Source organism: Triplophysa dalaica, chromosome 17, assembly GCF_015846415.1.
Source record: "Triplophysa dalaica isolate WHDGS20190420 chromosome 17, ASM1584641v1, whole genome shotgun sequence".
Classification (NCBI taxonomy): Eukaryota; Metazoa; Chordata; class Actinopteri; order Cypriniformes; family Nemacheilidae; genus Triplophysa; species Triplophysa dalaica.
In genome coordinates this window covers 7908418-7922010 of record NC_079558.1, presented here as the reverse complement: position 1 = coordinate 7922010, position 13593 = coordinate 7908418, and the positions used below count along the sequence as shown (strand labels likewise).

Genomic DNA, 13593 nt, shown 5'->3' with positions numbered 1-13593 from the left:
AAATAAACAGCCGCATATTAGCATAATAGGAGGGGCATTGTAAGCCGAACCCTGCAGCTGAGCTGAATGATGAGTTAGCCTGTTGCTCAGGGTGAACCCACCCGGTAATGTCAGTGTTAACCTCCGTGTCAACACTATGCCGAAATAAAGCTGAGCAATAACAGTCAATACAACTAAACTTAACTCAACTGGACGAGTTTCATCCTTTTGATCTAGTCAATGGTCGGGTGGTGCGCTTGAACTTGACAGGGACAGGCGCAGGCGCTCGCGCTGTCAAGTGCAGCCGACCGTTGACTCGAGCGAAACCAAACAACGTAACGTTACCAGTCAATAATTAAGTTTCAAAGGAACTTCTTCAGCCACTACCCATAATGCGTAAACATGTAGGGTTTGTATTCATATTTTATCCATAAAAAATGCTTTACATGCTTCGTTTGTAACTCCTGAAGGGAATGAAGTTATTACTTACTCGGGATGTGTAGTGTGTTTGGAAAGTCCAGTCGGGAAACACCTTGACCGTCTTATGAGAGTATTGAGCAGTCACTCCAGAGGAAAACTTGCCCACACTTGGGTTTTTAAAGACAAAAAATAATTTTGAGAGAAATATCCCAGGTTTAGAAAGGGTCCGAGATGTTTAACTTTCGAGGCGAAACGCCTCGCACAATCTGCGTTCAACGAGGTAGGCGGCCGGAAGTAATCGTTTTCGTGATTGGGCGATGGACTAAAATAGGGCGGGATCAAAGTGTCATCCTAAAATCCAACTGGTTATTGTATAATAAATCATATGCCCCACCTGCCCTTCCTCTCAGGGAAATTATGGTTTATTATAAGAAGTCTACACAGATCTGTGTTTATTCATTTTAAAGACGCTATTCGTTGTTCCTGTGAACAATGATCTTTGCTAATTGTACTTTCCAAGGATGAATGAACAGTTCTTTTGAGTTCATCTGATACAACACCTGCCTTTTCTGTTTGGAGAACATTTATTTTATGTTTAGTAATATCTCTAGTAACATGGCTTGATCCGTCTCGACACGCTAGTCCTTGTTGTCTCAGTTGTTCATTTAGGAAACGTACAATGCAGACTGGTTTGACAAGTTAAACAACACCACGGTTGCAACTGAGATTTAGGGTAGAGAATTGAAATAAAATTGAGGTTGAAAATACTAGTGAGATGTACCCCCAATGGAATGTTTGGGAAGAAAGAAAGAAAGAAAGAAAGAAAGGAAAGAAAGAAAGAAAGAAAGAAAGAAAGAAGGAAAGAAAGTTTCTAAAACAGTGAGGCGGAACGTTTCTTCCTTTTGGCATGCGTACTGAGTCAAACATGAGCTAAACAACAACAAAACAGCACTTGAGAGGTTGTTAAGAATGACACCAAATTCTTTCAATAAAAAATATTACAATAGCACTACAGAAGCATGACTACGGCACCCCCTTGTGGTCAAAATATGAGATAAATGACGCGAAATAAACAATGAATAATCACACCACCTGTCAATTCACTACAATCCCCATAACTTTGGTTAATAATGTAAATACAAATTCAAGTTTTTGATGACAATCGTTAACATTAAAAAAACTATTGTAAAAAAACTTTTTATATTGTTATAAAATGTTTTGCATGTGTTTTGCCTTCACATTAACATGTTAGGATTGCAAATTTATATCTTACAGTGCATTTCTTAAAATCACTGTAGCCTGTAAAACATCCTTAGAGAAAAGCGATGTAACTGTGCTTTCATTTAACATACACAAAGATCATACTCAATTCACCAGACAGCTTGGAGTAAAAACTATTGGTGATACTTTTGTATTCTACAATAATCATGTGAATTTTGCAATGGCACTGTTGCTCAGATGATTTAATACAGTCAGAACAGATTCTGGAAAGTGATGTGTGTGAGTTCAAATGAAAGGACACAAATAATCGATGTGCTGATTCGCCTGCTACTATTGTTAGCAACAACATGATGCTGCATTTCACAAAAGAGCACAAAACAACACACTGATGTTAACAGCCAGAGGTGCTGAAAAATGTTTGTTCAGAGACCTTTAAGCCAGTGGATATTACGCTGTAACTTACAATCATATAATTAATTCACTGTTTGTTTTTCTGTTAGGCTTATAAAACAACAAGTCTTCAGGTTGAGAAGCTTTAGAAAGTCCTCCTTCATGTCTTATTATCCTGTTTAGTGAAATGTTACCATAGGATTTTTTGCAGTTCTGTGAAAAATAATGATAAACAGTGTTACTTTGAATATCCTTGATGGGTCTCAAACAAAACAAAACATAGATATTTTTTAAGCAGAAAACAGTGAGGAAGCAAGTTGCTATAATTTTGGCCTTTTCTAAAAACATCATTATAACACAATGGACAATGTTTTTTCTGTTGATGCAACAGGAGGAACTGTATAAGACAACAGCAGTCTCTTCGGATTTCTCTGTGAAATGCCAACATCAAGTCATGCCTGAAGCTCAATCGTGGCCATGGGACAAAACCCAACACCTTATGGAAGCAGATTTTGGGTTCCAAAGTTAAGATCGTTGGCCTAAAAGCACAGCACAAACAGACATTGGTGGGGTTAGAAATCTAGAATAACCCTATATGATCTGTCCACCCACTATCCATCTCATTTGCCAACGACACAACATTTGCATTGAAAGTTTGACAACAATCCAGCGATGATACCCAACCCAAGAGCCAACAGTGCAAGTTCATTGTACTGACTGATCTTACAATATTCTGCTTCATAGGTCCTCGCGCAAAATTTCCCAGAATCACTTGCTTCAATAATGAGTCATTCTACATCGATACCTTTTAGCAGTCGTCTCAGCGAGTGTGGACTCGCTTAACATATCCACCAGATGTCAGTATTGGTTTCAAATTAAACTGTCACGAAAACACAGCCGTGTACATTTTTGTGAATACATCCAGCATTGTTGTGATTTTAAAATAGAAATCGTTATCATACACAAATGTGATCCAAACACATCAATTTACGTTCCCTGCGTCAGTTCATCCACCGAAACTACCCGATAGTTGCCGAATTTTAAAGAATCGAGTCCTGCAATGACCCGGATTGAGGCGTGTGAGGCAGACTGAGCTTCACTCTTCTGTAGATAGGGGCAGACTTTTGGTGCGTGCGAGTGGGAGATGGACCGAGGGCGCTCTTCCGACTAGCAGAGGCGAAGAGCGACTCCAATAGCCAGAGCTATTGAAATAATATACGCGATCAGGTCGTCGATAGCCCACTCCAAAACAAAAATAAGTCGCCCATCTTTCACATCTACTTCACACACACTAACACGGCATTGATGGTAATGTATGCAAGGAAACAACCGAGACTCGGCGATGGGTAAAGAGCTCTATTTTGTACTTCGATTTTCCTCCTTTTCCTTCTCCGCTTTGACAATCCGCCATTTTTAGCCAAACCAAAATAAGTACAAACTTAAGGAAGCCGATTCAGCTGTTGCAATTCTGCTACTTTCTATGTGCCTTTAATTTAACTATTTATCTCTCTGTCTTGTTTTATTTTGTAGGTGCACCGACCGAAGGGATTCTCAGCCATATCAGGTAGATCTGGAATAAATAAGATTAAAACGGGGGTAAATCTAGTCAAGGCTTTTGAAGCAGTTTAGGCCTCTGTGCGTAAAACACACGGAAAAGTGCCTCGTTCACCCGTGTTCGAATAAAAAATGACTAAGAAGCACTTATATTACATTATAAACGTGGATTTGTGTTGACATAAACCTCCATGACCGTCGAAATGATAGTGTTTTAAGTTAGCTCTCGGGCGCTAGCGACTTGCCAGGCTAACGTTAGCCCGCAAGCGGCTATATCAGGCCTGTATGAGACGGCGATTTGCAACAAAAATGCAAATATGAAATGTCAGTCTTTCTCATTAATGTGAGCTATTTTTGTTCAATAATAAAATGTGCTAGTAAAATGGAAAGTCAAGCGGTTGTTTATAAACAATCCAGCGAGAGTTCATAGTATCAACAAAATAATAATACGATTGTTATCGTTTCGTAGCACGTCATGAAATGCTATATTTATATAAGTATTGTTGAAGGGTTGGTTTTCATGTATTGGATTTAGTCGTGCATTGACGTGCCAACTATGTCAAGACAAACAATTATTTTATGAAATTTTGCAGTGACAGTTGTGTATGTATATTGCAATAAACAGACATTGCATGTACGCGAGTAAACGTGCTGCAGAGGTAAATGTAGGGGTCGTTATATTTTGACAGGCTCTTAAGTACTCGTCCAAGAGCCACCCCGACCACCGCCATGAGAAGATGCGTGACAGCAACGACGCAACCCCACCGTGCAAGATGCTGCGGCGATCAGACAGTCCTGAAAACAAACACACGGACAGCCATGGCAAGGCAAAAGCCATCCATCCACACCGGGGGAGAGACCGAGAGGGAGGTAAGACAGCAGACCGGGAGAGACATTTTGATCATATGATTAAGGGCACAGATCTAAGAGCTGAAAATAAACACTGGTCTGAATAGTAGATCATTAAGGATTTCTTCATAAGCCTTGTTTTAATTCTTGCGTTACATGTTCATATACAGTATGACTTCTATATCTAAGAGAAGATCTTTGAAACTAATCTGTTATTTCTAGTGATTTAAGGTACAGAAATTAATTGAATCAGATGCGGTAATATACAGTCTTAAACGGCATTCATGAGCTTACAAGCTTTCTGCATTGCACACATTCCTGCTTTTGATCTTTGATGCTTTTACGAACATGTTACGATGTAACACCATGTCTGATCCGGACTCTGTGCAACGTGACACGGCAAAAGACAATAGAATGCATTAGAACCCATTCTAATTTGACATTTTGTCCACACTGGATAGTCGCGCTGTTCGAGTCCGGTGTAGACACGGTTCAAGGTTTGTCAGCATTAGATTTTCTTTATACAGTGTGTTTTGTTTATCGTGTCGGTTTGTGCATCGGAATCTTCAGCAAGAGATGTTAATAAGAGTAATTTGACGAAGGTCAGAAAGAACAACACAATTCACAGACCAAAACATTTTTTTAAAGCAAGCCTGATAGATTAACTCTTAAAATAGATCAAACTAACTAAATAGTCGAGAGCGGATGAGTTTTTCACTGTTTTGTCCACTTTTGATTGCTTGTGCAGAACTGATAATTTATTTTCGATTATTGTGGTATGCTTCAAAAAAGATCTTGCAAGGACCCCTCGATTTTATTGCATTGAAAAACAGATTCTTTCCCAATAAGTGGCAAACAATAAGACACATCTATAATGTCAATAGCTTTGACCTTAAAATCACTCTTTGTTTTTATATCAGCTTTTTGTTTGCAGTGGTTACTAGAGGAAGATAACCTGTAAATAATCATCAGGTTTGCCCCTATTGTCTCACATTTAAGCAAAAGTTGCATTTGGTTTTTTATGTTATCTAAAAGATTAAAATCCAAGATTTTTTATGAAATGTTAAATCAGGAATAGGATACAAGGATGCTGAATTCTCAACTGCCTCATACAACTTAGTTTTTATAAGATTTCAGTAAAAAATATTCAGTTTTTAACATCTAAACCACTGGTGCAAAAACAATGTCCAATTTCAAACATGTTCCCTAATATTCATTCCATCTGGTGGTTGGCTGTGCCACAGTGTTTACATTTTTTTGGGAAGCAACATACTGGCTTACTTAGACCCTGATTACAGATGCGAAAAGATGCTGTATATAATTCTTCAGACATTTAACATGCAATCATTAACACTTAAGTTTTTTAACATTGTTATTGTTATAAAATATCTCTGCATTTATCATACAGATTTAACTGATTTAAAACCGAGTTTTACCACTTGACTCACTCAGAAATGATCCTTATAACCATCTCAAAATATGCTAGAATGATAATTCTGCGTATTTTATGGGTATTGATGTTTATTACATAAAACGTTGATTAAACAAAATATATTTAAGGGACATAATTGCTAACAGTGCCCTCTAACCCATGGCAACAACTAAACATTTCTTCTAATGAATGATAGAGAATTGGCAGATTTGTTCATATTTAGATATCTTGAAATTTTCAGGAAAGTTTGACAGGTTAGATAACTTAATAATTTTTGGTTGTATGCTGTGTTTAAATGTGTTGTCATTGCATTCTACCTAGTTTTCTAAATCCTTGAAGAACTTTGCTCAGTGAGCAAGATCACCTTTAATATAGGTTTTGCGCACCACGTTTAGCTTTTATGTATCCCTAAAGCGAACCCAAACAAGGTTTTCTGGTTTTCCACACCCATCACAGAGGCTTCAAAATCACAACGCTATAGTTTTTTAAGCCTTCTTAATAAAGCTTTTTCTTAGTGTTCCAAGTACAAAGACCGACTACTGTTTAGCATTTTCAGAAATCAAGTGTGTGACAGACAAGCAGAGGAAATGTAAACGTCATGTAGGTCACATGCAACAATTAATTAATTAAGCCATTCTCTTAACCCTGCATTCATCACAAAGAAACATGAAGTTATGTTTTTTATTTTGTCGGGTTTGTGCATCAGAATTTTTAGCAAGAGATGTTATTAAGAGTCATTTTACAAAGATGACAAAGAACAACACAATTCCCTGACTAAAATATTTTTCTTAAAGCAAGCCTGATAGATTTCGTCTCAAACTAAACAGTCAAGAGCAGATGAGAGTTGTTCACTGTATTGTCAACTTTTGATTGCTTGTGCAGTTCTGATAATTAATTTCTCTTATCTAAGTGTTTCTTTGTGATGAAAGCAGGGTTGTGTTTTTTGTCTTTGGTGCAAAGATGTATATGTAGAAGGTCCTATTGCATCATGTTCCGTCATAAGCATTGCCTTTCGATGATGCTATTCAGGTAGCCCACCAGATAGTCAATTTAAAAATAAGTTGTTTTGCTGATCTCTTGTTCTTTAACTGTAATGCGTCATCATGGACACAGTAATTGAAGAGCCAGTGGTCTGTGGGTCCTGCTCCGATGCTGGAATATTAGCATGGGCTTCTCATTCAGTCGGTCATCAGTTTAAATCCAGTACATTTAGTCATGTAGCAGACGCTTTTATCCAAGTACATGTTTGTTTGCTATGGGAAGTCTTTATTTTGTATGTAGTATCTGATTAATAGCTGTGCCAAATGTTTCATGTAGAGAGTGACTCTGGTGTATTATAAAATCATTACACTGTTCTTCGTGTCTCCCCAGCTCTTGAAATTGTTCTGAATCGCTCATTTCTCTTTCATACTGCAGTACAACCTGTCAGTCTGAGCTGTTGTGAATCCATCATAAGGAACTGAGTTGATTGGATATTTAGTCCCAGTTTCACAGACATGGCTTAACATAAGCCAGAACTATGCCTTAGTTATATTAAGATTTTATAAAAATGCTTTGGAAGAATAAATTACAGGTGTGCATCTTGAGACAAAACAATGGCACAGATATATTTTAAGATATATAATTATTGTCCACCCTTGTTTTTCAGAAAAATTTAAAGATGAAATTTTTTTATTGTTGCTACAGATTAATGGAGTTTAACTGAAATTGTTCTAAAATAACGAATGTAATAAAAAAGCTCAAATGATATCTTGGTGTCCTTCGGCGAAAAATGAGATCCACACAGAATTTGCACTCATCAGAATTCTTAGAGTTTTTGCAGACTTATATATCTATACTAAAACTGTATTTACTGTCAACATTCACTGTTTTGAGGTAGTCTAAACTGAAATGCATTGAATATTTACTGTCTGTAAAGATTAACAGTTTTGCAAGTCTTAGTAGAACGTAGCCAAATGTGGTGTTAACTCTGCCAGAACATTAAAAGACATATTTCTGATTACTGAGCGATTCATATTTTGTTCTTTTTTTCAGGAACCAGTATATCCCCTCAAGAGAACTCTCATAACCACAGCTCTCTACACAGTTCCAACTCTCATTCGAATCCCAACAAATCATCAGACACGGTAAGTGCTGTTACGTCTCCGAGCACTTCTACTTACTACAACTTGAATAAAGAAAGAGATCAACACAGAGCAGAGTCTATGGATTGCTGTAATTGCTACAACAATCTTCATCATGAGTTTTCTTTAGAGGTGGCTGTTTTATTTATATTTGTCTGAGACGTGTGTTATGTGATAGTATTGTGTTATGAAATACTGGGCTGTAAACAGCAGGGTTGGGTACCGAAACCTGATGCCGTGTGTATACGGTATGTAACTAGACCGATTCAAAATGCAGATTTCGGTGCCTCATTTCGGAGGCACTTAAATGCTGATTGAGCCGTCGATTGAGACATTTTTCCTCATTCACGTGAACAAAATACTTCTTCATTATACATACTGTCTGTTTTTAAAATAATGCGCATAATGTAGCCAAGAGGTCTCTTTAAATGGAATTAATCTGTTGATATATTCAACATATTTTCTTCCCATATTTAATAGAACTATGGCGAGCGTTTAGTTGTAGCCAAAGGGTTAACAGTAAAGACTATAACATCTGTGTTATAGTTTTTTGGGGCTCTTTTTTTTAAATAATAGATTTAGGCACCGTTTAGGAATGGGTACCGTTTTAAAAGTATCAATTTGGCACCGGTATCGGGGAAAAAAAACCCAACGATACCCAACCCTAGTATATAGTATAAACAATGCTCCATGCTAATTTTTGGATTGTCTAGATTAACCACAGTGCATGAAAGTGAGAAAGAGCGTTGTTGTTGAGTTTTATTATTTAAAAAAAAAATAATGGCAATGTGCAGTACTGTCAATAAATGTTCTTTATATTGTCTCATATAGTTGTTTTCCTTCTGAAACCTTGTATGTCCAAATTTGCTAATACTGAACTTTTTCAATGATTTCATACTGTTGAAATTGTTAATACTTTCTATTGATTAGATATTTGCCAAACCCAGTGACAAACATAAAGTGTGAATAATAATAATAATAATGATTTGACAAAATGTAAAAAATAATATGGAGATACAAAGTTTCAGAAGGACAGAAAACTACTCGTCACTCCATTGCTTCCCTTTTGTCACATGCAGCCGGTTTCCTAGTATTATGCAGAAAATATTTAGCATTTGTTTAAATTGGACCATTAATGTTTTTATGGTACCAAAATAGCTTTCCATGTGCTTTATGTCGGATAAGTTGTGAATAAATCGCTGAGACTGATTGTTTCAAAGGAAGCAATTTTGATAAGTAATTATTCTTTATTCATAGACTTTGTCAGCATGGAAACAACAAGTAATTTAGTACCCCTGAAGTTAATATATATTTTGTGGATAACATCTATGTTGCCAGTTTTACTGAAGTATTTTAGGATAGAATACGTTATCTAGACTTTTATTTGGATCTAACTAAAATGATCCCTGGAAGAAACTCCTGCTTTACTGTTAACCGTGTCGTCTGGTTGTGTGGCAACCCTCCTGTGTGCAGGCCATCTGTCCCCTATGCTGTAGATATCAACTCTCCTGGGAGATGCTCTGCTCTGCTTAACTTTACCAGAGTACAGAAGGGAGATTTTGTACTTCTGTTCAGCTTTTACAGCGTATCCTAAAGGTTGAGAAGTTTGACCTGTAAAAAGTGAAACCTGTAAATCTAAAAAAGAATCGTTGTGTCTGATTGTAATTCTATGAATCCGAATGTCTAAAACTAAAATAATGTAGATGTTTAACAAATTGTGTTAGGATTGGAAAGCGTCATTTGTGAGATCAGGGAATTTTGATATTAAAATCAAATTGGATTGAATTCAACCAAACCATAGTCATATTGAGGAATCATTTTAACAACATGTTGAAAATGATTCATTTGGACAGACCTGACGAATGGACCATGTCAGTGTGGAATCAGCCCACTTTATGAATACAAGATTACATCAAATTTGAATCTCTAAAATTGAAAAACATAGAACCGAACCGTTATGTTCGTCCTTGTGCCACAATTAGTAGAGAGGTTCCGATACCATTTTTCCTTTCCTGACACTGATAACTGGGCTCAGGGTATCGGCCGATACATAGTACTAATCCGATAGCTGTGTGTGTATCTGAAAATACAGCTAATATATAGCCCTGTATTAATTGATATAATTATTTAATGGTGTGCTTCAGACTTATCCCTTAATAAAACGTGAACAAATACTTACAGTAAACTAGAGTGTTTTTATCATGTTACAGACATTTGACGGTAACATTATTTATTTTTCTTAAGTCGCAGTTTTACTGGCTGGTTCGTCTACTCTGAAATACTGCTAAACAGCAGACATACTGCTAGCATGTTTTCATTTCTTCTTCGTTGCTCTAAACAGTGGTCGCTTGTGATGACGCAGCTCAACTTCCTGTGTTTGCATTCTGAGCATCGAAGAAGTCATTTCCTATTTGCAGCATTTAGCAAAGCTAGCGGGCATAGCTGGGTCCTGTTTAAGAAAATTTTATCCGATTGGTCCTTGGATTCAAGTACTTGCCGATACCAGAATTTTATGTGGTATGGTGGCACTTCCGATACTAGTATCTGTATCGGAACAACCCTAACCATTAAGCACATTGAGTCTGAAATTTGCGTCCAAATTTTTTTGCAAGTTAAAAATAAATACAACCTCAGGTTGTGCTGATCACATTTGCACACTGCCACCGATATTTTCATCCATCATAAAAAATTTGGATGGGGTTCCATTTTTTTTTTACTTTTACTTTTTTTACTTTACTTTTTTTTAATTCAGAGCATATCAAACGAGAGCTAAATCCGAAAAAAACTCTGTATGTGCAAAGACTAGAGATGCACCGATTGCAATTTTCTTTGCCTATTCCGATTACTGATTTTATTATAAGTGAAACCTGTCGATTCCGAAACTATAATTGACAGTATATAAAAAAACATTTTCTTCAAAACACATTCTTTCATTTTTTTTTTTTGTTATCATTACATAAATTATTGAACATTACAATTTCCCTAAATACAGTTCTACAACCTGCATTACATTACAGAGTCTTCTCCTGCCCCAAAAAACTCTGAAATTGAAGAAATATGTGACTGAAAAGAAGTATAAATAATAAAATATAACTAAACTTAATCACTTAATCAACCTTCATTTTTATACTCTCACAAAAGTCTAAGATAACAATAAAATACTTAAACTTTATTCTTGTCTGTTTCTGTTTATGAAACTATCATTGCTTTATTTAAATTTTTTCTGAAATGTAATAGAACTAGTGGTGGGCATAGATTAATGTTTTTAATCTAGATTAAAATGGCTCATTTGAATTCTGCCGAAGGCATTCAGAATATGTGTGCTACCCAAATAATGACTAAAAGTAAGTCTTTGAGAACGGGAGTCTCAAACCATGTGGCGCATTAGACCAGGGGCTCATCACCTGTTTCCAAAATGCATCACAAACTGCTTGAGAAAGCTGTTCTACTTTGATAATTGGTGATGAAAATAAATTGTTCAATAAAATGTACTTGTTTACTTCCGCATTAGCTAAGGGATGCTTTGCGTTTAGGTGGTACTTGAGACTGGAAGAGCTCCTACAGTACATTTACATTTAGTCATTTAGCAGACGCTTTTATCCAAAGCAATTTACAAAGAGTGAGGGAGCAACAAGCGACCTGTCATACAGGAGCCATAATACTCCTAATGGTGCCAATACAAATTTACTGGTTTCAACTGAAGCTATAGTTTTTTTTTTTTAAACCAATTCCGCATTGCACAAGGTGCAAACAACCTTAGTCTTGTCGATGTTTCCACTGGGAAGCTTATTAAAAATAAATTTTCCCTGAAGCAAACCCGGCGGCTTCAAAGCTGCATCCATGTTAGCACGTCACGTTTGATGTGGTAATTTCACAGTAACGTTATGTTGGGTTAAGACCTAACGCAAACGTGCGTCAAGCGCGAGTGAATTACATGTTATGTCAATGCAAAGACGCCACAGACCTACTTGCGGCGAGAATGAAGCCCTGGTCATAAGATGATGAGGCGACACGAATGACGCGAATTGCGCGAATCACGCAAGTTGAAAAATCTCGTACAGTGCAATTCAGCTAGGTATACATCCGCGCTAAAATATCAAGGTGAAAGTCATCATAGCCTGTGTAGTATAGACCCAGCTCCCAACCCAATTTTGAGAATAGATTAACGGCTGCATTTTTTTTATCGCGCGATAAGAGTCTCACGTAAACGCAGCACGTTAACGCCGCTAACGGCCCACCACTAAATATAACTTGTCTTTATCTTGGGTCTGTAGTACTAAAAGAAGTTGGTTGATTTTAGCTGCCACTTCAATAAAAAGTAAAAATTCAAAGTGAATTCTACTCTTAATATGTATATCTATTTGCTCTTTTTTGTGTAAGTAAAGAACTCAATCAATATATAATATATATATTGGTTGATTTATTCATTTTTTCAAATCGTTTTGATTGTCATTCTACCTCAGTGAAATGACCATAGTTTTAACGTAAGACAATTAATCGGGTTGAATGGAATTTACCTTTGTTTTACACATGGTGAACTACTTCATCGTGAGTTTAGCATGTGTCAGAGTTTAGCATCACAGTTAGCATGTAGAACATACCCGAAGTAGATGGAGCAACGAAGGTGAACTTCTGGACAGTCAAAAATTGTCTGTGCACTACATGATATGTGAGCACGCACGCAGAGACTCGCGCAGTTCTTAGGAACCACGCAATCACGAGCGTAAAGGAGCCGTGCAAGACAGCCATCTTGAACGAGCGTTTTCTTGCGTATTTGACGTTTTTTTGACAACATACGATCGGCTTCGAATCGGCAAGACGTGAGACTGACCGGCGGGTCACCGGTCAAGGCCGATCATTCGAAAACCGTCTGATTCCGGTTTCTGACCTATCAATCGGTGCACCTCTAGCAAAGACCTTAAGTCTTTCGTTTTGTATGTTATGAGTTCACTTTTGATATGCTGTGTAATATCTCTTCTGCACTGTAATGGTGAGACGCTAAACCTGCTTTATGAACTCATTCATCAAACCTACTTCATCTGCTCAATTACCTCTCCCAAGACTGTATGCTTTGCATTAAACCTTGTAATTATGCTAAAGGTGTGGCTTTGCCTTTGGTTGGCATACAAAGTAGAATTTCTTTGTGGTTTGAAATATGTAATACATAAAAGTGCGGTTTCTTTCAAGGAGAAAGAATGAGTTTAGTGCATAATGAAATTAACAATGTTAATAATGGGTGTATAGTGAACATCATTGTATTGTGTGTGAATTCGTTTAAAGATTCTGCATATAAAGGCTGCCCAGAAACGACTTTAAGAAGTCTTTAAGGGCAAAATGTGTTTTTGTCCCCTCTTAAGGTGGAAAGATATATTACTTGACTTGTAAATTACACACTGCATTAATGATTATTAGCCGTTTGAAACTAGCGTGAAGTTTTGACAGTAAGACCCCAGTATGCGAAGGGTGGATTCAGGTACTTTACAGAGACATCGCGTAGAGGGGATGTGCAGAGATGTGCTTCCTCAAAGTTACACATGCTTGCATCAGGATTCAACTCTCCCTCTCTATGCCTTACTCGCACACCCCGTCTGTCTCTTTCTCTAATCTCTTTGTTCATCCTCCCAT

General features: G+C 37.0%; 2 protein-coding genes across 3 annotated transcripts in view; one reads left to right on the top strand and one right to left on the bottom strand.

Moving 5' to 3' along the window:
- mpp7a (MAGUK p55 scaffold protein 7a) overlaps positions 1–677 on the bottom strand; it is a 101409-nt gene extending 100732 nt beyond the window's left edge. For both annotated transcript variants that reach the window (XM_056771664.1, XM_056771665.1), the window contains exon 1: positions 470–677. The gene's annotated coding sequence lies outside the window, so the exon portion shown is untranslated. The remainder of the gene's footprint in view (positions 1–469) is intronic.
- A 2440-nt stretch (positions 678–3117) lies between these two features.
- Positions 3118–13593, top strand: part of waca (WW domain containing adaptor with coiled-coil a) — a 30196-nt gene continuing 19720 nt past the window's right edge. The window contains 4 exon segments of the mRNA XM_056771373.1: positions 3118–3356; positions 3541–3574; positions 4254–4434; positions 7880–7971. Of these exon segments, the coding sequence (XP_056627351.1) occupies positions 3316–3356; positions 3541–3574; positions 4254–4434; positions 7880–7971 (348 nt within the window). The 5' untranslated portion in view covers positions 3118–3315.